The 25,068-nt window shown below is 32.4% G+C and overlaps 1 protein-coding gene across 1 annotated transcript; it reads left to right on the top strand.

Moving 5' to 3' along the window:
- The first annotated feature begins 22,193 nt into the window (after positions 1-22,193).
- Positions 22,194-24,668, top strand: LOC129803356 (uncharacterized). The gene is made up of 2 exons (XM_055849843.1): positions 22,194-22,504; positions 22,591-24,668. Exons 1-2 carry the CDS (start codon positions 22,493-22,495, stop codon positions 23,572-23,574), a joined length of 996 nt encoding a protein of 331 aa, XP_055705818.1. The 5' UTR covers positions 22,194-22,492; the 3' UTR covers positions 23,575-24,668.
- Positions 24,669-25,068: the final 400 nt, after the last annotated feature.

The raw sequence follows: 25,068 nt of genomic DNA on the forward strand, positions 1-25,068 counted from the left end.
AACCAATTTAAATCTTTCTTTCGTCACATCATAAAATTACGTGTGGACAAAATAAGGCTGTTTTAGTACGCGCAAAAATTTCACTTATGCAATAGATGATCAATGCAGCAATATGGTTTCATCTATGCGAGTATGATAATAAAATCTAAATTTCCTTGTTTATTAAATCATGAACTTAGAACCGGTTGCAGTTGTAACGAATCAACCTGATTTACTGGTGAGTCTTTCAAGAGTATTTCTATGAAGACGTTTTAAGGAAAAAAAAGTAAAACGCTCATAAGATAAGCCTATAAATTTAAAGCCTTTTTATTGCTCAAATGTTAAAATAAATGCTGAAAGGAAGGAAATCAATTAATTTCCTTGTAAGATGTTTAATATATTGCTATACTTTTTGTCGAGTAATAAACAAAACGATGTTAAAGGATTGACCGTTGTAGTATGAATAGAAATGTTTGAATCTTTTTTTTTCTAAGCCTTAAGATATAATCTCATAACTAGGTGCATATTAATATTTTGTGCGAGAAATAACATGTGGTATTTAAATGTCGATCGATCTAATATAAATAATTAAATCTCCTAGCATTAGCCTCAATCAATCGACAGTATCAATTATATCTTTGCAATATTTGTCCGACCAAGGCGGTTTGTTATGCAAATTTCTCCTAGAAAGTTACATAAATCATCCTCTCATTAAACTAGATCTCCGATGGTGTTGCATTTTGCTGCATTGTGGGACATTTTTAGTAGAAATTTAAATGGATTTACCTATAGTGCTTTTTCAGCCACAGAGAAATGAGAAATGAATAAGAATTGGAGAGGTGAATGCAGCATTGTCCTGCAACTAAAATGAGACTCTATTTGGCTCTTAAAACATGAATGCCATCGCGAATGAGAAATCAATATAAAATGTAAACATTTTATGTTGGAAAATGAATGAAAGCGAGAAGCTGGGGCATTTTATTGCATAATTTCACCTCACAAATGACACACATGATCTTTAATATAGCACAACGGATACATACACATATGGTGAGGTACATTGCTCCAAAGAGAGATCACTATATGACTGAATCTTTATCACACATTTTCTCAAGCTCCCAACACAAGATTTCTGGTATAATGGAAGAGATGAAAAGTGAATGTGAATTCTATACTTTTTTTCTGACCACTCACCTATATGGCTGCTCACTTGGTTCCATTTTCACAGCACAAAGGAGACTGATCTCTTAAGTCATTATGTAAAAGAGATTCCAATTTTACAAGTCTACATGCTGACCCAGACTTAAGACCTAACCGATAAATTGCAATTTAGAAATTTTCCTGCTAAACATCGCTAAAATTTTTGGTATTTTATTTTTCTTAGAATTAAAATGATTGATTAAAAAATTAGGGTGAAAGGAACACCTATAGACACTTTAAGAACTCGAGCCAGCACCTACACTGAGAAAACTCCGAAAAAGTTAAAATAACATTCTGGAAATGTTAATTTTACCCTGCATTATTGATCCGAAAATTAAAAGGGTGTAAATATTACCCTTTTTAGGTGTATTATGGGTTAAAGTTATCCTTTGTCATGTTAATTTTACCCTTGAAAAGGTGTAAAATTAACATTAAATAATGTTGATATATTTTTACACCTAAAAAGTGTTAAAGTTACGAGGAAAAAAAGTTAATCGCACCTCCGTTTTTTTCTCAGTGTATTGACACCCTACTCTGCACTGAGAAAAAAAAGAGTGTGCGATTAAGTTTTTTCCTCATAATTTTAACACTTTTTAGGTGTAAAAATATATCAACATTTTTTAATGTTAATTTTACACCTTTTTAAGGGTAAAATTAACATGAAAAAGGGTAACTTTAACCCCTAATACACCTAAAAAGCATAATATTTACACTGATTTCAGATTAATAATGCAGGGTAAAATTAACATTTCCGAAATGTTATTTTAACTTTTTCGGATTTTTCTCAGTGTGTACTATTTGGAATACGAAATTTGAACGTTTAACCTTATCGAAAACGCAGATTCATGAAAAAACGCCATATTACCTACATTTTATTAGATACATTAAAAAAATTTCAACATTTTGACATAAGTGTCAATAGGGGTTCCCTGTGGAAGAGGTGTTCATTCAACCCTAGGTTGATTAAAAAAAAAAGCGGGTAAGAAAGGATTTTATTACACTTATAATTTGAAATAAGCCGTTTTTAGACCTTGATTAATTTTGTTAGAAAAAAACTTTTAGAAAAATCACCGTTTATTTATCATTTCCGGCTATCGATTTTTACTGCCAATTAGTTTCTAATCATGTGCGATAACAAATGTTTGCATTGCATTAGCATTTACACTGTATACAGAATATCACTTTTAAATTTTACAGATTGAAATTCTTAGATTTTTTCGAAATTTCCTCATGTGTTACTCCCTAATCCAATTATTTGATATAAGAAAATTTAAGGTGTCTACACATTGAGAACAATTTTCGTCAAAAATTGCTTTTTTGAAGGAAATTGGCTGCAATGCTGTAGGCAGAAACGTCAAAATTCTGTCAAAAATGCAATTTTTTATGAAAATTGCTCCCAATGTATAGAGGCCTTTATACAAAACAAGTGTTTAATAATAAAAAGAAATGGCAAAGCGTTTAAGCTTTGTGGAATGCTCGAACTCACAAGATAAAATTTTACCCTGAATTATCTTTCTGTACGGTTTCTTGTCCATAAAAGTATACTTCCGTTTTATTTTCCAAATTGAAGCAAATCGGTTGAGAAATAGTCTCTCCAAAGTGCTTTATTTTTAACCTTTGAAAATTCGATATCGAAAATTTTTCATAAGTGTATATGGTCGAAAATGTTCGCATAGACTTCCTCTAAAACATATCCATAAATAAAAGAAATCAGTGAAGCCGTTTTCATATAGACTTATGAGAATGTCACCGAAGACCGAAAACCGATATCTCTTATCGTTTAGCCTCTAGATCGAAAAAATATACGACCAATTGCTAATTTAGTACGACACATGGGTTGTAAATTTCAAGACCTTTCCAAAAAAATAAATAAATTTAAGGTAAATCGGTTGAGAAATAGGCCCACCAAAGTAACTTAACATTGGTCTTCGAAAATTCAATGTCGAAAGTTTTTTCGATCATATGTGTTTATTTAAGGAATGCTCGCGTGGAGTACCTCCAAAATATATCCAAAATAACAGAAATTAGTTAAAGGAGGGTATGGAGAAAAATGTCTCTAGATATTGTTTTTTCCGAGAAATCACAATATTTTAAATTTTTTGTATCCTCTATATTCCATACTAGATATTTTTTTTTTAAATTTCTGATATGGTTTAGTTAGCTAGCCGGATTTTAGTCGATAATGAAAAAATCATCATCATTTTCAACTGCATTATCCCTATTGGGGTCGCGAAAATGCGAAAATGTCCATGAATTATTCCTAATAGGATTTTTTTCAAGGTCAAAAGCAATAAAGGTCCTATTGAGAGAGTATTTCTCAACCGGTCTAAACAAATTTGGGCTCTTTTAGTAAAGGTTTATACAACCTCAATGAACCGCTGAAATAATAATTTCTTTTTCACAATAATGGAGTTATTTTACGTATATGTTAAATTTTAGGCAAATTTTGATGTGATCTTTGAATTGAAAATGAAAAGGAAAACCTTTCTCCTGAACATTTTTTTTAGCATTTGACTTTTCTGAAGTGCTTCTGCATTATCGACTTTTAATTGTGTAGGTTCCTGTCTTGTCTATTTTCCCCAGTCCTCGACGTGTTCTAAAACCACAAAACAGTCAATACAGGAACCAATACGTAGAAAATTTGATCATGGAGAAGTACTTGAGAACGGTAAGATGCTGAAAAAAATGTTTAGGAGAAGGATTTCCCCTTTTCATTTATCATTAGAATAGTTACTATTTATTATTTATTGCACTATTTAAATTTTATTCCTGTCTTGTTTCAACCTTCTGAATATTGTTATAAATTAATAAAATTTAACCGCAGGCGTAGGGGGAAGTGGGGCTTCTTTGAACTGGGGTACCTTTGTAAATGGATTTAATCTTCTATAACTATATTTTTGAAAAGGATTTGAAGAATATTATAATTTAATTATATCGTGGTAAGATCAAGTATAATTTAAAAATAAGAGAAAAAAACCCAATTCCAAAGCTGCCCCAGTCCGAAGGTGCCCCGCTTCCCCATGTAAGTAAATGTATAAGGTTTTTGCGTAATCTGTGAAATATTTAGGAAGAATTAAAACAAATTTTAAATTTGGTAATGATCATTTCTTAAAATACTAGTCGAGATCTTTAAATAGATCGGAAATATCTACATGACATCTTTTTGTGTTAATTTTTTTTAAAGATATTTTTGAAAAAAAAAATAAATTCAAAATGTAAAAATCTGACAAGACGCAATTTATACTTAAGTCTTGAATAAACATTTTGAAATTGAATGTTTTTATAAGTTACTTTCCAGATAATACAATGTACTTTACCAAACTTTCAAAGATGGTTTCATGGATTTTTTGCAAGACAGAAATTGAGATTGAAGATAAGCTTTTCCTATATAAATGTTTCTTTTTGACTTTAGTGACTAAGAGTAAACAGAAAATAGGAAACACGTCATCTGTTTTTTCACAAAAATTCGCAACTTTTTACAAAATACCAACAATGTTATGCAATAATGTTTCTACAAAGATGCCTCTGAAGACCAGAGGCTCTTTTCAGACGGTCAAGTTGTATTGGAAGAGATTACAACTAAGCCTGTTACTTGGAATTTATTCATGCATTTAACCACATCAATCAATATGATTCAGTCTGTCTATAGTGCAACCAATTGATCTTTAATTTAAATAGCTTTAAATAGAGTAGTTTATTGGATCTATTAGATTATTAATTAGTTATATCTCACTTTGAGAGACGCGCATTCTTCAGATATGCTTAAAAATGCTGTTGACTTATGTAAGAGCTATTGAAGATTCTCAGAAAAGGCAGAAGAAAAATAATTCTTTTTTCTCATTTTAATTTACATGGACAGTATCATACTTTCTGAATTATATAATTTTCATTAAGTAAAGGGATCACTTTTTTTTACTTACTCAAATATTCAGTTCAAATTAAATGTAATTTACCAACCAAGTGGCCTAAAGATCACCAACAAAATTGAGAGTGGAGCTCCAATTCTGCCCCAATAATCCTTTAAATGAGGTCTCCGATCACCATGTGAGAAACGTGATTCTGCAGTGAATGATATAAATCTCATGAGAGTTATACTTTTGAGGCTATTGGACTCTCTTGTGCAATACATTTTCTTGTTGAATGATTCGTGATGTACACCTTAATTGTATTTATTTGGTTTCTGGGCAGCAGGTACAAAAAAATACAATGTTGCCCACATAGAAAGATATGAAAATAATAACAATATTCAGTGGCACTATTTTTCACTATTTCCTCTCTGTTTGTGGAAATACCGCGAAAAATTCACCTGATTTCGAACCATTTCCTTACTCTTCCTCTTCGATTAACTGTGTTAATTGCATAGTGATTTTCTGTGTACTAATAGATTTTTCACACATTGTTTGTGATAGAGATAATGGTTATATTTTTTTTTAATCAATATTGATTTTTAATGTTTTGTTTTAAACTTGCAAGTTACAACGAGTTAATGATATGTTAAAAGGGGCGGCAAAGCATCCCAGCTTTACAAACTCGTGATTGAATAAAGTTCTGTAGAGCTCCAAATCGTGATCACGAGTTTGAGCATTACACAAAGTTTTTTTCACTGCATAATTTATTTTTACCGGTTCGCAACCGATTTGATTTGAACCTAATTAAAAATCAATGAAAAGATTGCCTTAAATAATTTAAGAGTAACAGAAATGAATTTTCGATAAAAATTAATTATTGGTACATTGCCGGTTCATAAAAAAATTGAAATTTTCTTAGACTTCTTAAAGATTTCGAATTCTAGATTACAACTTGTACTTAAACAAAACTTAAGAACAAATAAAAAAGCTATATTTTAGAAAGAAAAAAAAATTACAAGTATTTTACCAATTCACTACAAATTGGAGCCCTTATAGCCGGGTTGAATAATGAACACTCCAGTGAGATTGAACTTTGACTTTGAAAAACATAAAATTTCAAATTTTCTAGTTATAGGGTAGGGTGATACATTTTGGGACGCCAAATCACTTTGAACTTTAAAACACATTAATGTCTTCTAATTTATGTTTTTCTTTTAATGAAATAATATTCCTTACTAGGGGAGACCGGGGAGATTTGGGACACTTTATCATGTTTTGGCTTTGAGACATTATTCCAAAAAATCAAGATGGCGTATCATAATTTTATGCGATCTATAGGATACTTATGGGTATTGACTTTATAAAAAGTACTCGATAAAACTTGGAAAACAAATTAGTTTTCTTGGAGAAGATAAAACATTTAACTTGACGCTTTGTCTCAAACCTCCCCGATATGGGGCAGTATAGGACGCAAAAGGGGATGTTTGGGACGCATTTTTTCTCTCATAATTTGCATTATTGGAGCACGTTTATTAATTTTAAATACCAGATTAAAAATATTTCCGATAGAAATAAAAATGTTTCATCTTTTATTTCATACTTAGAAATTCATAACAATTTTATTTGTACAGTAGAGTCACTTATTGTCAATCAATTATTTAAAGTATTTTCTTCTTATTTTCCATCTATCTTTCTTTGCTTTTTTTATTCTAAATATTGCAATTATGATCGTCAAATTCCTCAGGCGAGTAGATTATCTTAACACTTTTAGTTTTGAACTCATTGGCGGATTCCTGTTTGATTTTACGACAACTGCATGGTACCTCTTTTTTTCCTTATTTCTTTGAATTAGCTCTCGCCTTGTTTTTTCTGGAGAACTTGTAAAAATTGTAGAGGATATTGTTCAAGAAATTCTCGAGAAAATAGTTTTTAACGAGATTGGGCAAAGATCGAATATCCTCTGAAAAGGAATTGTAGATTCCCAGGATAATGATGGTTTAATTGTCTCTGTAGTTAGAGACATCTGTTCCACTGGTAAAGTTTGCACAAGAGGGAGATTTCCAGTACAAACTGGGCATTACTCTCCATTTTGACAATAAAAAATTGCACGCCACCTACAATCTTGTCAAAAATCAACGTCCCATTCATCCCTTTTCAGGTGTCCCAAACATCCCCATGTGTAGTTTTGGTATTTAAAACCTTTATGTAAAAATCAAGAGCGTATAATCTCTGAAACTTTTATAAAAACATGTTCCCAAATTACACTGCTAGCTAATGAGATAAAAAAGTTTTAATTATATATTGCTGATATAAAATACAAAGAGGAAAACTGAGACGACAAAATAAACAATTTTTATCAATTTTTAAAAAAGTCTTCATAGAATTAAAACAATAAAACTGAGGATATCCATTCTTTTAGTCAAGATACATCTTAATATTGTCTATGATTGAGTAGTGGGTAAATCCCACTTATTTAAAAAAAAAATAATGAAAAAATCGCCTTGTCCCACACTACCCCTGTCCCAAACCTCCCCGGTCTCCCCTATATCTAGTACTAAAATTCTTTAACACTTTGGCAATACAAATTTTGTACAAAATTTGACAAATTTCGTACAAAGGAGAGCTTTCTCAAAAAAATGATTCTGTAGCCGCAACATGACCATGTGGCATTATCAGAAGTCACATATTTGACATTCCTAGCAATTCACATGGCAATGAATTTCATAAAACAAATCGGATAAGACGGACTGTATTCGCAAAATATCATTAACTAAGTATAAAGAAATTTCAATAAAAAATAAATGAAGTGAATTTTTGAACTCATATGATATTACAAAAAAGCTCGATTGACATTGTCAGGTTTCGAACTCACGTGTGAAAATCCCTGAAAAATTACCGGATTTCCTTACCCTACGGAATAAGATTCTTTACGAAAATAGCAAAAAATGTAGAGAAGTAAAAATGGTACATAAAGGGACGCTATGGGTATTTTGGGATTAATAAAAGAGGTTTATGGTTCTCAAGTGCTTCTGTATTATCGACTTTTCTTTGTGTTGGTGTCTGTATTGGCTGTTTTCCCCAGTCATAGGCGTGGGTCAACAACCATGGAACACCTGATTAAATCCCTTCCGATCCGCGAAACACACTGCATCCTTGAATTTAAATCTATATATTATTAATTTTCGTAAATAACAAAAGTGTAAATACACGGAAATTGTTAAATGGGTCATTATAATGTATCAACTGGCATACAAAAAACTACCAAATAGTGTTTTGGGGCTCATCTTTTCAGCTAAATATGGAGCATGTCTCTTAACATTCCGATCCGTGGTACACTTCCCTTATATAGAAATTCCATTTGCGAGGGACTGAGAAAAAAATAGGGTGCGATTAACTTTTTTTCCTCGTAACTTTAACATTTTTAGGTGTAAAAATATATCAACATTTTTTAATGTTAATTTTACACCTTTTTAAGGGTAAAATTAACATGAAAAAGGGTAACTTTAACCCCTAATACACCTAAAAAGCATAATATTTACACCGATTTCGGATCAATAACGCAGGTTAAAATTAACATTTCCTGAATGTTATTTTAACTTTTTCGGATTTCTCTAAAAGTAAAGACCTTTCCTCTATGGAATATTGTGCCAATATTATTAGTATTAGAATGAGAAACTATTCTTTATTTATCTAATCTGCTTTAATTTTAAATAATATTAAAAGTGTAATTTTCTTCAGTTCATCAATTTTTTTTAAGTATTTATGCCACCAATCAACATATAAATATATTTTTTGTAGCAATTACAACAAGAATATCTCTGCTATGAAATTAGTTTTTTGTCAGTGTGCTTCTTTGGTTAGTTAACTTGATCTCTTTATTGACATTGCGAAATTATTTCCAACAAGTGCAATTTGTCTCTAAATTATTGGCTTAACATCGAAGTTGAGGAGCTGGAAGGTCAAAACATCAAATAAACCCTATATGTACACAATTGTCTTGGCTGGGATTGCGTATTGTGGCAATAAATTCCTCATCTCTGAAAATTAGAGTGGCTCCCCAAAAAGACAACCTTGGGTGTTCATAATGAAAATATATAATTCAATGCCCACCTCTTCCGCAAATGAAAAACGAGCTTATATATGAAATAATGCTTAAAGATATTTAAACACAATTCTTCACAATGCAATTAATTCTGCAACATCTGTGCAGGAGACCGTTGAAATCTCTCGAGCAACGAATACACACATTTCACTTTCAATTGCACATACTCTTCCCTCTTTCATAGACCAAGAGAGCACTTTTTTATCATTGCAAGATTGCCTTCTTGATGTTATACGTTAGATGTCTTATAAATTGAGTCAATTGTGTAATGTTATGTTAGTGTACAGACTGCAAAACTCACCCATTTAAGTAAGAAAAAAGCACTTCTTAATCATTATGGCTATTTTATAACGTTTATAAGCAACTCTTGTTACTTTATCATTTCATATTTATGCGATATTTTGGGTGAACAATTTTGAAATTCTTTTTTATTATATTTTTGATATTTTTTTGTGCTTCTCAAATTTCATAAGCATATATTAATTATTTTGTCAAAAATATAATCTGAAGAAATGTTGGTTTTTTTTTTCAATACCGCGATCGACAGCTCTACAATCACACGGAAATCTCTCAGCATAAACCATTGCATGGAAAATTATGTTGCTTTCAAAATTATGCAATAGCATAAAACCATCAAGGTCAGTGGTTCAGCAGACTTAAGAAGCCACCGGTACCTTTCGAAAAAAAAAATCGATTCCCTGCAAATGTTTCGTATTGATAAGTTTTTTTTTCTGGGCAAATTTTTAATTATCTGGGAATAAATTAGCTGAGAGAGGACTTCTGTTGCAAGAACCACGCATCGTTGAATGACCAAAATATAATCAGAAAGAAGTTACTCAACCATTTTTGCACTATACGAAACTCGTTCATAAAAATAAGCACCAAAACAAGAGGCTGCGACCACTTTGAAATGTCTTGGACGAATATAGAAATTAGATTGCATTAGAAGCACACACACAAGAAACATATTTTAGTGTTTCTTGAGGCCATTGAGGCGGATTCAACCTTATAATTTAGACAATTTCACGATTTACATGGCAATTTGAGCAAAGAGTGTAATCTGGGTGATGGTACAGGGTTATTCAAGAAAGAACCAATCAATTGATTGATTTGTTTCTTTTCTCCATTAAATGTTATTCTTATTCACAATGGGACTGTTTAATTACTGATACTTTACAGTTGGATTCCTTAACTCTTTTAGGACGAATGGGTCACCACTGACCCACTCGTCCTCAAAGGATTAACATCAATGCCCTAGACACACTGAGCCCAAACAGAAGTAGATTTTCATTCTCTAATAGTGTCTTGGATAAAAGGTAAATAGAACTCTATTTGCACAAAAAGTCGTTGAAGTTCGAAGAATTCAAATTCAATTTCGAATTTTCATACTAAATTTTCGAACAAGATTCCGAAAATTTATCAAATATCACACTAGAACGCTGGCAAAAGAGTTACCCGTCAAGTAATTTCGTCAGATATCTTTAAGATTTCTGCAGAAAATATCTACGCCTCTGCCGAAAATCTTCCGAGAAATCTGTAGATATTCCTACGAATTTAATTTGGGCTTGGGACAAAATTCGTCAGAATTTTTTGCAGATTTTCTGACAAATCCTGGTGCATACTCTGACGAATTTCTATAGATATTTTGCCGATTTTCTGTAGATTTTTCTACATTCCAAACTTTCCAGACAGCTGTGTCTGAAAAGATGGAATATTTTTCACTGAAGTTTGCAAAATTCAATAGAGTTATTCTTGGTGATATCACAGTGTTTATATAAAATAAAGAATTTTGCGACGCCGTGTTCTAAGTAGAAAACTTTAAGCAGAGTGTTGATCTAAATTTCGCGTTTTTGTATCATTCCATGGGCGATTTTTAAGAAATTAGTATTTTTGCTTGGATCTTTTTACTCATCTAGAATGTTGAATCGGTAATGCTTGTTAAACAGAGCATACCATTTTCTTTGTAGCTTCTACAGTTTCTTGATAAATCAACAATTTTTTTGTTGAGACAATGGAGACTATGCAGATTTCCTATGCAGAAATTCTGCCGAAAATCTAGAGATTTTCTGACAGAAATTCTGCAAAAAATCTACAGATTTTCTCTGAATATACAGTAAAATCGGCAGGTAGAGCAATGATTTGATGGGTAGCTAATAAAATATAATATTATAGTAGGCCAAATTAATTTAAAACACATCGAAAAAACAATGAATTGTTCGAAGCTTGAGTCGTCCGAAAGTAGCGCACTTTCCCCTGCGGCTTTTTAAAAACAGATTTTTCACTTTTTGAAAAAAAAAACGCTAGGGTTAGCCTGTTTCTTTTCTGTATGTTAAAACTCGATATCTAGAACTATTCAAAGTAATTTTGTTTTATAATAGAATTGAGGGATAGGGAACGTACGAATGGGGTGGGGGAAAGTAAAGAGGTTGGGTACGAGATAATGTCATTTGAGGAGGGGTCATCGAAGACCGGAAGTCGATATCTCTTACCGTTTAAGCTCCAGAACAGTGAGAAGTTGAAAAAAAAGTCGATTATATAACTGCTCTCTCTTTGAGTTAGAGCAGTAAAATATGGTATATTTTTCATATTGAAATATTGAAAATAACGATCTTTAGAACATTATTTTCAATTTCATTATTGAAACGGGTTAGAATTGAAGAAAAGCACTTGAAAAACATTTTCTAAAGGCTACCTACTTTAACACTTAAATGAAAAGTTCAAATTTTAGAAATTAAAAGATATTCTGTTAGCTGATCGTGGTCCGAGGTTCAAACAAATAGTTTGACTCTGAAGAGTAATTCGTAGGAATAATGTTTTAGAGTTCTTCCTACTTATTAAAGGGTCCTTTAGGGGTCTTAAATCTTAAATCTGTCGACGATAACGTCTAGATAATAAATAAATATTTGAATTTTAATTATAAATATTGAAAGTTTTTCCAAGTTTTCCAAAATTCAAAAATTTAGATCAATAAATGATTCTCTATATATAAATATTTTTTTTAGAAAGTCCTGTTTATTGAAAAAATACAGGAGTTAAGTATGGTACCGTCGTTGCGGGTGACTTTGCACTCGGGGGGTGACTTTGCACTCTGCTGTTTGTGAGACTTTGAACAATTCTAGCACTTATTGATAATATTCGCTGATCTGGTCTACCATGTCAAAGTATATAGGGATATGTTAAGTACCAAGTAAGGTACAATGATCCTCAAAAGCATTCTTGTAGTTTCAGTAATAGTCAATGAAATCCTAGTATAGGTATTTTGTCAAAAAACGACTCCGCGAAAAAGTTATCTGATGCAATTTCAAAATCGATTTCAGAGAAGTAAATTGCCCAAATCTATTCTAAATTTATCTGGCTAGAATAATTCACTTCGATTTTGATCATTATTTTTAGTAAATTCCTTTTTTTCACTATAGTCTTCCTAAGAACGCATGATTTACATTAAAAAATTGCATATAATGGACTTTCTTAAGCTTTATTATAGAAGTATTTGGCCAAAAATTATCCAATTTTTTTATAACTTAAGATAAAATGACCGAGATCTACAAGATGGTGTGGTCGCCATCTTGATTTGACGATTCTGTCCGCCATTTTGAATAACTGTCAAAACAAAAATCTCATCCGATTGAGCTGAAATTTTAGTATGTTCTGGCTGGTGTCAAGACCTTTTCAGAACATATATAAAATCCGACCTAGGTCAAGCGATTGTCTGGATACTGGGGCTCCAAGTTCAAAATTTTGACATTTTCATTAATACAGAACTACGGACAGCTTCTTTTATCGAAACCATCACAAAAAAGGCAGTATTATCGTTAGGTGATGAGATCTAAATAACAAACAAAAAGAAAAGTAATGTTTTTCTTTATAACAGCATATTATTTGAAGATCTGAAAAACTTTTGCAAATATGAAAAAATAAAAAAATAAATAAATGCACTTTTCATTTTTTTAATTAAGTAAGAGTAAATAAATATATTAGATGAGATCATATATTCTGTCAGTAGAAGAGGTAAAAAGTTTGGAGTGGTATATCTCAGCTCCTGATGAACATAATTGGATGAGTGAACTATTGTTGGAAAGCTTGGTTCATTAGCTTTCAGAATCTGGTATATGTAATTGGCTATGGGTAAATCATGGTCATCCAGAACCATTTATGTCGAAGAAGACACTTTTTGCAACGTCATTTTTGACTATCTACTGCTGGGACCAGGAGTGACCCACAATTCTCGCACTTGGACTGTTCGTTAGAGGAACTCAAAGGGTATAATTTGTAGAAGAAACTTTTTTTTTGGATATCTTACTTTTTTTTATTCATCGACTTTTGCAAGAATTTTAACATTTTACACGCAAGGAAAAAATTACAAAAATCCTAAAAGAGTGGTTTCTGGAGGGGAAGGATAGACGTGGGGATGAAATTGATATGATATTTGGATTCCTTGGATCAACTTATGGGGGAGTACTTAGAACATTCCAAGTCGATATCTTCATTAGTTTGTCCAGAAAATGAGATTGAAGGATTTCTGTCATTTTTTTCTATGCGTATAAAATGTTAAAATTCTTGCAAAAGTCGATGAATAAAAAAAAGTAAGATGTCCAAAAAAAAAGTTTCTTCTACAAATTATACCCTTTGAGTTCCTCTAACGAACAGTCCAAGTGCGAGAATTGTGGGTCACTCCTGGTCCCAGCAGTAGATGGTCAAAAATGACGCTGCAAAAAGTGTCTTCTTCGACATTGGTTCTGGATGACCATGATTTACCCATAGCCAATTACATATACCAGATTCTGAAAGCTAATGAACCAAGCTTTCCAACAATAGTTCACTCATCCAATTATGTTCATCAGGAGCTGAGATATACCACTCCAAACTTTTTACCTCTTCTACTGACAGAATATATGATCTCATCTAATATAAAATAAAAGCCTCAACCATTTCTAATGGTTACTGAGGCATTTCGTTTATGTTTTAAAATTCAGGATTAGAAAATAAAGATCGCCAAAATATGAATATTTCAAATTTTTAAACTTTGAGCCTCTGTATCAAGGTAAATACTTGACGTAGACCGGAACATAGATACGTTCTGAAAAGGTCTTGATATCAGCTACAACATACTAAAATTTCAACCCAATCGAACCTGTTTTAGATTTTGACAGTTATTCAAAATGGCGGACAGAAACGTCAAATCAAGATGGCGATCATGTCATTTTGTAGATCTCGTGCATCTTACCCTTAGATGTGAAGATCTTCATTGTCTTTTATTATCAGAAATTGTTGATTTTTTAGTATTTATTAAAAAGTGCAAAGTCACCCGCACCTTATCCCCAGTGCAAGCCTTTTTTCTTGATTTTTTTAAACATAGTAAAATTTTATAAAATTAATGCTATTGGCACAAAATCCATTCATTAACAACTGAATACAAATAATTTTACTCAAAAACCCCCCTCCCTTCACTTTAACTATCCACTTTTAGAGGGCAAAGTTGAAAAACAGCGAAAAAACGTGCAAAGTCACCCGCAACGACGGTATATACATAGATAAACCTTAACAAAAATAAAATTAATCAAATAAAATTATTATTATACCGTAATATTATTTTAATAATCTTGGGCACTCAATGGATCAAGTGGTAGAGCACTCGCTCTATGACGCAAGTGTCCCGGGTTCGAATCCCCTTTAGGTCGCCAGGAATTTTTCAGGCGTTAAAGGGGTTCGGATTGTATCCAGTGACCTTCACTGCACTTGATTCCACGGGCATGGGATTGATAACCTCATCCCGTACAAGAAAAAATAATAATTCATGTCTAGAAGTTTCCTTGCGGGAAGGCCTAGTTCCTGTATAGAATGTTGTGCCTGCATTATTATTATTATTACATTTGCATCATAGAGCGACTGTTCTGCTTAGCCCATTGAGTGTCGTCTCTTGTATATAGTAATATGCTTTTTTTAATTTCTTTTGCTAATCACCGACATTCTTATTAATTCTTTATGGTTCTGGTTACACCTTTTAGATCAAGAAAATTCTCTTGAAATCAAAATGCCATTTCATTTTTCCTCAAATATTTTGCATATAATCTATCTCACCCTTTCGCACTGAAGATTGCACTGGAAGACTGAACTAATTTCATTTGGTGTGATGTTCAAAAGAAGAAGAAGAGTGCAAAAGAGTGGTATAGACATATACAAAATGTTTGAGAAGAAACGGGATATGAATTTTGATTTCATGAAATTTTCCTTATCGAAAATCTGTGAATGGTCCATTGAAATTTATTTTGTTATTATGTTTTTTATATAGTATGATAGTTTTTCAGTGTAAGAAAGAAAGCATTATGAGTAACATAGAACTCATAAAGAAAATGTTTTAGACGTTTTAGAACATTTTTTAAATCAGAGCGAATTTTATTGAAAAGATGATAGTGAATAGCCCTATAGTATTCAAAAAAAAATTATTGTACTAAAGTATATGAAGCACCTCGGAAGAATTTTTCTGCAAAACATTACACAATCTTCCAATTGTCCATTGCTTCATTCTGCATACCATCTAACATAATCACACTGCATACATAATTGTTTCTTGCATTTACTGCCACCAAATGTGCTCTTTATTGCGCTTTGAAGGTGATTTTACCATCTCTTGTTGGGCTTTTTGTCCAACAAACTAATGCAAAAAAGACCATGAAGCTCAACACTTAAGAGAGTTATAAAGCACATTATTAGAAACGATCGCAAATTTATTTGTACTCCTAAACATATTTCATAGATATACATTTTTTATGAAATTACTTTTATTCATTCATTCTTTAAATTGCTCATTTCATTCCTCATTCATGGTATTAAGAGTATATGGTGAGAAAAGGCATACGAAGAAAGAATAAGTAGAGGAAAAATGGTCAAGATTGTGTGAAACAGCAGAATTTCGTCATACTTTCAATAGAATTTTTAATAATTAATTCACATCCCAGCTCGTGCTGAATTGTTTTTCAAGCCCACCGCAGTTAATTTTTCTTTTATCACAATAGACAACAATAAGTTGCAAAATACTAAAACTCCCTCTGGTCCACAGAGAATATTGGTGAACTAATTTCCCATGTGTTTTGTAAATAAAAAGAATTTATTTTTCCTCGCCGCTACGTCCCCTAGCACTTTCTCCTGTGTCACATTTAGTAAACAATTTGTATTTTTGTGGTCTGTTTATTTTTTTTTTATGTTTTCATTCAAATGGATCATTAATCGGAAGATTTTCTCTTAGAAATTAGGAAATGTCTCAATGGGATTTCACTGATTGTCTCATATTGCCGATCAAAAGTGAAATTAAATCATCTTTCAGCTTCTTGAATTTAATATCTTACCGCATGTTGTCTGATGAGGGGCTAGTGAACCACTCAATTTGTAATCAGAGATAGACAAAATGCATACAGTACTTGGACGTTAAAAATAAATATGAAAATATTTTCATCAAATAAAAGGGTTTGAAAAAATAATGAGAGGATCTTTGTATAAACTAAAACTATAAAGTTATTCAACATAACCTAAAAAACCTCACTTTTACATAAACTGCAGCGTCTTCTTAAGAAGAGATAACCATAATATTACTTAAAATTTTGAGGTTACAAATCACGGTAATTTCTACATAACCTCATAAAAGAAAAATTCTATAATATGTGTTTAAGGTTAAGTACCTATAGATATAAATTCTTGTGTTCTTGTTTATCACCAGCAAATTTGGTAAATTTTAAGAAACCCACAAGAAAGCATTGAAGCCTTTCGAAATAAAATTCATTAAGAAACAATAATAAAGCAAGTTATTATTTATTTGCCAGTAGGGTGATATCACCGCTTCTCGCCAGTGAGTGCTCCACTTCTCGCCACTTATATTGAAATCGCTATTTTTCGCAATTTGTGAAATAAATGAGCCGCAAAGATAATAATAATAATAATAATAATAATAATAATCTTTATTCATTCATAGGGCTTAGAGCCCTCTTTTACAATTTGATGCATTACAATGATGCTAAATCTTATTGAATATCAATCGCTGTGTGCGATGGATATACTTCGACACTGAATGATATCCTAATCAAAGTCCTGTGGTGGGGCGGGCTGATCAACATGCCTTCCAAGCAGGACAGAAGATGCTCGATGACTGCAACTGAAGTAGTCAGAGCGATTGAAGAGCTCAACCGGTTAGGGAGCTGATAAGACGGCATTGATGGCTTGCACAAAGAATGACTGATGTGGCAGTGCTTCATGATAAATCCTATCAGTATGTGTGTTCTTGCTGGGAGTTCCACACTAGAGTTGTCCCCATCCAGACTCTCATTTTTACATGTTTGGCACCGGGCGCGATTCGATCTCACTATCGATCGAATCAGGGATCTCTCGCGCCAAAGACCCAGCAGTCTTACCAACTGAGCCAATGAGATCCCCAAAGATCTTTGTATTTTTACTGATGCTACGTATAGAGTTGAAAAATAATAATTATTCTTTTTGGATTTACGATTTTGAACATTTTTAGAGTAATATTTGAAGCAAATGCATCGAATCCAATATTTCTTACCAAATATACTAAGTGTCATCAGATTTTCATCAAGCAAAAAATACCTTTTTGGATAAATAATTTGTCTATTGAATATTTAATTTACCTATAATTTGATTCCTCAAATAAAAGTGGACGAAAATTGTTTAAAGTGAGTAATAATAAGGTGATCACGAGGAAAAAGAAATTGTGAATGTATTCTTTTTATAACATTGCCTAAAATAATCGAGTTTGGACCTTTTCAAGTGGGTGGCGAGAAGTGGTTACAAAATTGGCGAAAAGTGGTGAAAGGTGGCAACGAAGTGGTTATTTTTGCATTGTTATTAAAAATCAGTTTTTTAAGTAGTCCAGCGTTAAATTCTAGGACTATTGTCTTCACGAATGTAGAGCCAATACATCTAAGGAGTTTTGTGTCAAATTTGAGTTATCTTGTAATAAGAGTTCAAAAGTTATAATAAAATTAATTCCTCTTTTTCCTAATCATGACAATAAGTGGTTATTCCACCCTATGTTACACTAATTTAACAGGATATTACAAAGTAATTAATTTAAGCTATTTTCTGAATGAATATTATTATTGTTTATCTTTTATTTCTTCATGCTTTTCTGTACTTTATCTTTCGTTTCAAACAATATAAGTGGCCATAAATTAAGAAATATTCGATTAAATGAAGAAATAAATTGTGATTTTTCGTCTTAGAGAGAGATTAACTCTTAACGGCCAGCAGAAATGGCTATATTCTCAAAACAAAAACTTTTCTCTTGTATAAAATCAGTTTTAGAATATACAAAAATTTACAGGATATGTTATATCACCTGAGATAACGTAGGTAAACATTTGAAGTGTTTTACTTTATGAAATTAAAGCGTTTCTATTAATTTTTATCATATGGAAAACTGTCATTAGAAGTATAACTTTAAATACAGTGCCCGATTTGTAATCCGGATGATTGGGAGAAAATATGACAGATGTCCGCTTCGTAATCCGGTTGGATTTTTTGAATTTGTTCAATGTCTTAAAAATATAATACAAGGTTTTTTTGTAGAATTATAATAAAAGTTTTAAAGAAGCTTAAAAAGACATAGTTAGATAATTCTATGCTATTCTACTTCATTTATTAAACAAAAACATCACAGGATAATTCATTTTCATTGCTGAACACACTTGCATACATAACCTCAAAATTATTTTAAATATAACCGTCGATAACGCGTCCGGATTACGCCGATCTGGATTAGAGAGCGGGCACTGTAATCGCTGCATGAATGACAAGTGATATTCAACTGTAAACAAAAATTATGAATAGAATAGAGAAGCTACACATAAGGGTTATTTAAGAATTGTATGAATATTTTTCCTTAATTTATTGATCTTTGTATTATATTACATGAAAAAAAAGACGCGGTTTTAACTCATTAATACAAAATGAAACATAACCATACCACGAAGAAAGCTTTTTGATTTTTCGACAAACAATAGCCCACCTGGCAATTTCTGCAGAATTCTGCAGAAGTTCGTCAAATTTGAAAATGTAACAGCCGACAATTCTGTAGAATTTCTGCAGAATTTTCCTCTAAAGTGGATCTGATCGCTGTATGAAAATTCTGCAGAATTTTCTACAGATTTCTATAGAAAATTTCATGAATTTTCGGCACTTTCCTCAAGATGTCGTTCTGTCAAAATGAACTTGAAATATTTTCTCTAAAATTATCAACATGGTAGAATTTATAATCACGATTTTCATTATGTATTTTATATATAAATAATACTGCGAGGATATGCTGTTTATAAGGAATGACTAATAAGAGTATTTAACATACTCCCGACCGAAAATTCTGCATATTTTGATAAATTGCACCAGAATTTTCTTGAGAACAAAAAAAATTACGATGTGATTTTCAGCTGAGGGCAATAGAATTATTTATTATTTATGAAAAAAATTCTCTGCCCAGGAAATTTGCTTTCGCCCCGTGAAACTAATAATTTCTCAAAACACAGAAAATTTCTCGAATAATTTCCGAAAACATAAAATATTTTCCATTGCCTCAGCAAGAGATATGATAAATTCACAGAAACTTTTTCCTTTGCCTCGAAGGGCAGAACTAATCACTTCCCAAAACACAGAAAATTTCCCTTTGCTCCAATAGGCGTTACTGATAAATTCCTAAACAGAAAATTTTTTATTGTCCTAACAGTGAAACATTTTAGCAATTTTGATTTTTTTACCTACCAATTTTGTTTTTTTTTTTAATTACCATTTTATAGATTTTCTTACTTACCATTTTAGACATTTTTACTTACCATTTTAGTTTTTTCTACTTATCAGTTTTGATTTTTTTCTCACCATTTTCGATTTTTCGACTTACCAAATTTGATTTATTTAGTTACCATTTTTGATTATTTTACTTACTAATTTTTAATTTTTCCTTACCAATTTTTATATTTAACTTACCAATCTTGATTTTTACCTACCAATTTTGATTTTTTACTTATCAATTTTGATTTTTTACTTACCAATTTTGAGTTTTTACTTATCAATTTTGATTTTTTACTTGCCAAATTTGCATTTTTTACTTACCATTTTTGATTATTTTACTTACCAGTTTTTAATTTTTACTCACCAATTTTAATGTTTTACTTACCAATTTTGATTTTTTACTTACCAAATTTGCATTTTTTACTTACAATTTTTGATTATTTCACTTACCAATTTTTAATTTTTACTTACCAATTTTTATATTTTACTTGCCAATCTTGTTTTTTACTTACCAATTTTGATGTTTTACTTACCAATTTAGATTTTTTACTTACAAATTTTCAATTTTTACTTACCAATTTTAATGTTCCACTTACCAATTTTGAGTTTTTACTTACCAATCTTGATTTTTGCTTACCAATTTTGATTTTCTACTTACCAATTTTGAATTTCTACTTACCAATTTTGATTTTTTACTTACCAATTTTGATTTTTTACTTACCGATTTTGATTTTTTAATAACCAATTTTGAATTTTTACTTATCAATTTTGATGTTTTACTTACCAATTTTTAGTTTTTACTTACCAATTTTTATATTTCACTTACAAATTTTTATATTTTACTAAGCAATTTTGATTTTTTACTTACCAATTTTGAGTTTTTACTTACCAATTTTGAATTTTTACTTACCAATTTTGATGTTTTGCTTATCTATTTTGATTTTTCACTTATCAATTTGGATGTTTTACTTACCAATTTTGAGTTTTTATTTACAAATTTTTAATTTTTACTTACCAATTTTTATATTTTACTTACCAATATTGATTTTTACTTACCAATTTTAGTGTTTTACTTACCAATTTTTATTTTTTACTTACCAATTTTGATGTTTTACTTACCAATTTTGGGTTTTTACTTACCAATTTTTATATGTTATTTACCAATATTGATTTTTACTTACCAATTTTGATGTTTTACTTACCAAATTTTCACTGTTTTAATTACCATTTTTGACTTACCATTTTACCAAAATACTTATCATTCTGCTGCAGCCTTTTAAAACTTTCTACAAACGCTTAAAGCAAGTGGACGAAAGTTCCGTGCTAAACGTTGATGTGCAAATTTTTGTGTCGGGTTTATCGTATATGGTGAAAATGAAGTGTAGATAGGTGGCCAAATTTTGTACGAAGCTGAGCAAGCCGGAGCAGCTTCATAAAAAAATCGACACTAAATTTTAATTTTTCTCTGGAAGAAAATCTAAGGATTGCCAGGGATTTTGTAAGGTGGAATTATAAACCGAATAAGTAAGAGATTTTTTTTGACATAGTCGTATAATTGATTCAGCTTATGTCGCATTCCGTTGGGCATCATTTTCCGTACGAGGCTTCACAAGCTTCCGATAATTTGTGTTTAATCCGTTTAATAGAGCACGCGGTAGTCCGTAATGAGTTAATAAGAGATGGTATGGTACAATCTTGCATAATAAATTATGTCCATGCAATATTCATGTCGTCCTTTAAGAGTTAATTGATTAAAACTCTCAATTTTTACTCTAAAATCTCACGAGTAAAGGAAACTTGTAGTTTTTGCTAGACAGAAGCATCTATTTAACGAGATCCAGATAAAGAGTACATTTCCTCCGATCAGTCACTGTAAATGGTGTTTTCTTTAAAGTGTTTTGCCTTCTTGTTATACACCTTGGCTACCATATCTCAATATGGAGTGTTGATAGCATAAGATGTGTTATAGAAATATTTTTTTCTCACAGGGAGGCACTTGCGGTATTTTATCCATGTTACATGATACTCTTTATTTCCGCGGCTAAAATCTCTATTTTCTCTGGGCAAGTGCACTGTGGTTGGGGATTTTCTGGGGAGCAATTGTTGGTGCTTCAGAGGGAATTTCGGAGGATATTTTTCAATCTTGGTGTTATAAAGTGTGGCAATTGGTGAATATTATTTTCTTTTGCATAATTGATACTTATGCTTAGCTGAAGATAATTTCTCAAGCCGTTATGCTCGGTGTTCTTCAACCAGAAGCTCTTTATTATTTTTTTCTTTCTTCCTCCACAATATCTTTGGCATATGGTCAGAGTGTATGGTGTTTGGTATATATGTTTTGTGGTGGGTAAAAAAGCGGGGCGGGCGAAAGTAAATCATATCAAGTGAGCTTTCGGTGGTGGCTTTACCTTTGTATAAAAGCCATCGTCCATACTCACACTCCATTCAGTGTCTCTTGGGCTCACAAGTAGCCTCCTTCTCACCTGTGGACACCATCTGGATTTGTTCGGCTCCACACTCCTCGCAGTGTCTCATTTGAAATACTTTTTTTCTTTGGATTATTCGTTTAACCACAATGAAATCTCTGGTAGGCATTAAATCTTCTGGTGGATTATTTCAGTGTGAATTTTTGGTGATCGTGATGTGGGAATATTCTTGTTCTTGTGTCCTTAGGTGTGTCTCGTTGTGGTGGCTCTTATTGTGGGAGCTCATGCTGCTGATGAGAAGAAAGTGGAGAAGAAGCAGGAAAAACGTGGAATCTTCCATGATTTCGGAGGTCATGATTTTAGTGGGCATGATTTTGGTCTAGGCGGAGGTTATGGGGGACATGATTTCAGCAGTGGTGGCGCCTATCATGATGATCACCATCATCATGTTAAAACTGTAACTTTGGTGAAAAATGTGCCAGTACCCTATCCTGTTGAAAAGCACATTCCAGTGCCAGTTGAGAAGCACATTCCAGTTCCAGTTAAAGTACCAGTGCCACAACCCTACCCCGTGGAGAAGGTTGTCCACTATCCCGTCAAGGAGATCGTCAAGGTGCCCGTACATGTGCCCCAGCCCTATCCTGTTGAGAAGAGAGTGCATTATCCCGTTCATGTGCCCGTTGACCGACCTGTACCTGTGAAAGTGTACGTGCCACAGCCCTATCCCGTTGAGAAGCACGTTCATGTGCCCGTGAAAGTGCCCGTCCCTGCCCCATACCCAGTTGAAAAGAGGGTTCCAGTTCCCGTGAAGGTACCAGTTCATGTACCCCAACCCTACCCAGTTGAGAAGATTGTTCACGTGCCCGTCAAAGTGCCCGTTGATCGTCCAGTGCCCGTTCATGTGCCAAAACCCGTCCCAGTGCCCGTTGAGAAACATGTCCCCTACCCAGTCATCAAGAAAGTCCCCGTTCCCGTTCATGTTCACGTTGACCGACCTGTTCCCGTGCATGTGGAGAAGCCCGTTCCAGTTCACGTAAAGGTTCCTGTACCCCAACCATATCCAGTTGAGAAGCACGTCCCTGTGCCAGTTGAGAAGCTCGTCCCCTACCCAGTCAAAGTGCCCGTTGTAGTTCACCATGAGGATCACCATCATGGACACCATGATTTCAGTAGTTCAGGGCATGGCTTCAGTAGCTACGGACACGACTATCATGATCATCATGGATACTAAACTCATATCCAGGAATTGGGTGCAAAGGAGCAACCAAGGCAGGAAGAGAGTGAAAATTATTTAGTAAAAATTGTTGTGATAATGCCCTAAAACTACATTCTTTTCACTCGAAATCTCTCATTTCTTCTTCTTCAACTTTCAGCTTTCTCCTCTTTCACTAAGCTTTGTTCTAGGTCCTACTCTATCGTGATAGTTCGCATACGTGGTGTCCGGAACGGAAAAGCTCAACTTGATAATGCCTGGGGTGGAATGATAACTTTTCGACATTATCGAATCGATAGTATCGATAAATCTATATCTGTTAGATTAAGTCAATGTCGACTTTTTACGCATTGTTGGGCCACTCATTGTGACATTCTTTAAAGAATGCGACTGTTGATAAATATCTATATCAACTACAGGAAGTACAGCTATCGTTTAAACTTTTCAGAATCGACAGTCGATAGTATCGAAAATAAGTTATCATGTCACCCCTGATATTTGATTTTAGATACATTTTTCTGATATTTCAAAGACTAAAAGTTTGTGGTTTCGGATCCAGGCATCACGTTTACGGATTTCACTTTAACCTTTACTTTCTCAGTGCTACAAATTATTGTATAATTGTAGGATCTTACCATTAAGGATTGAAACGCAACCAGCTTTCAAACTCAATGAATATTATTACTGGGTTTCAAGGATTGGACAAAGAGCACAATTTTATCTGAGCTTTGCGAGTAAACTGACGTACAAAAAAAAGTGACAGCAAAAATGGCAGATAAACGGTCTTTTTGAATTTTCCCAATGAAAACCTCTAATTTTTAGCATTATGTCGTACAGATGAATTCAGGAGAAAGGAAATAAAAAAAAACATTTCATGTGCCTCCTTCACGATTTTCTTGAAGGTTACCCCAATACGCAATTTTCGATGGTGTGACCCACAAAGTTTGTTTTTGTTTGTTTTTTTTTTTGTAAATCAAAAAACAAGATAAACTGCAACACCTTGATATTGCTTGAAGATTATGTACCTTAATTAGATGCGAAAGAGATCATTTTGTATTAAAGAAAAAAAATGGAATAAATTGAGATGTAATAAAGTTTAAAAAGAAAACTCATATATTTAGCACGTTTTTTTCTGGTTTGTCTCTTCGTCGTGTTGAGAATGACAATGGCAACCAATGACTTTTCTGTTGTCTTTTTGTATTTCTTTTGGCTTAATTTAATTTATGCCGCATTTTTGCATCGGCGCACACCCATATGAGATGTGAGTGAAAGACCACCTCTATGAAGATGAAAGTGAATTCAGGCAGTTTAAAGACGTACAATGGGACGTGATAGCAATTTCATTATCAGAAATTGATATTGGGTGGAAGTTATAGCTCTTTCCTAAAGTCCGGATTTGCTTCACTTTATATGAATGTTAGGAAGACGTTGGGAAGAATTTTGCCATCACAATAAACACCACTCATTTGCACTATTCACACTTTGTGCGATAGAAAAATGCTACTAATAGGC

The sequence above is a fragment of the Phlebotomus papatasi genome, chromosome 2 (assembly GCF_024763615.1).
Source record: "Phlebotomus papatasi isolate M1 chromosome 2, Ppap_2.1, whole genome shotgun sequence".
NCBI lineage: Eukaryota > Metazoa > Arthropoda > Insecta > Diptera > Psychodidae > Phlebotomus > Phlebotomus papatasi.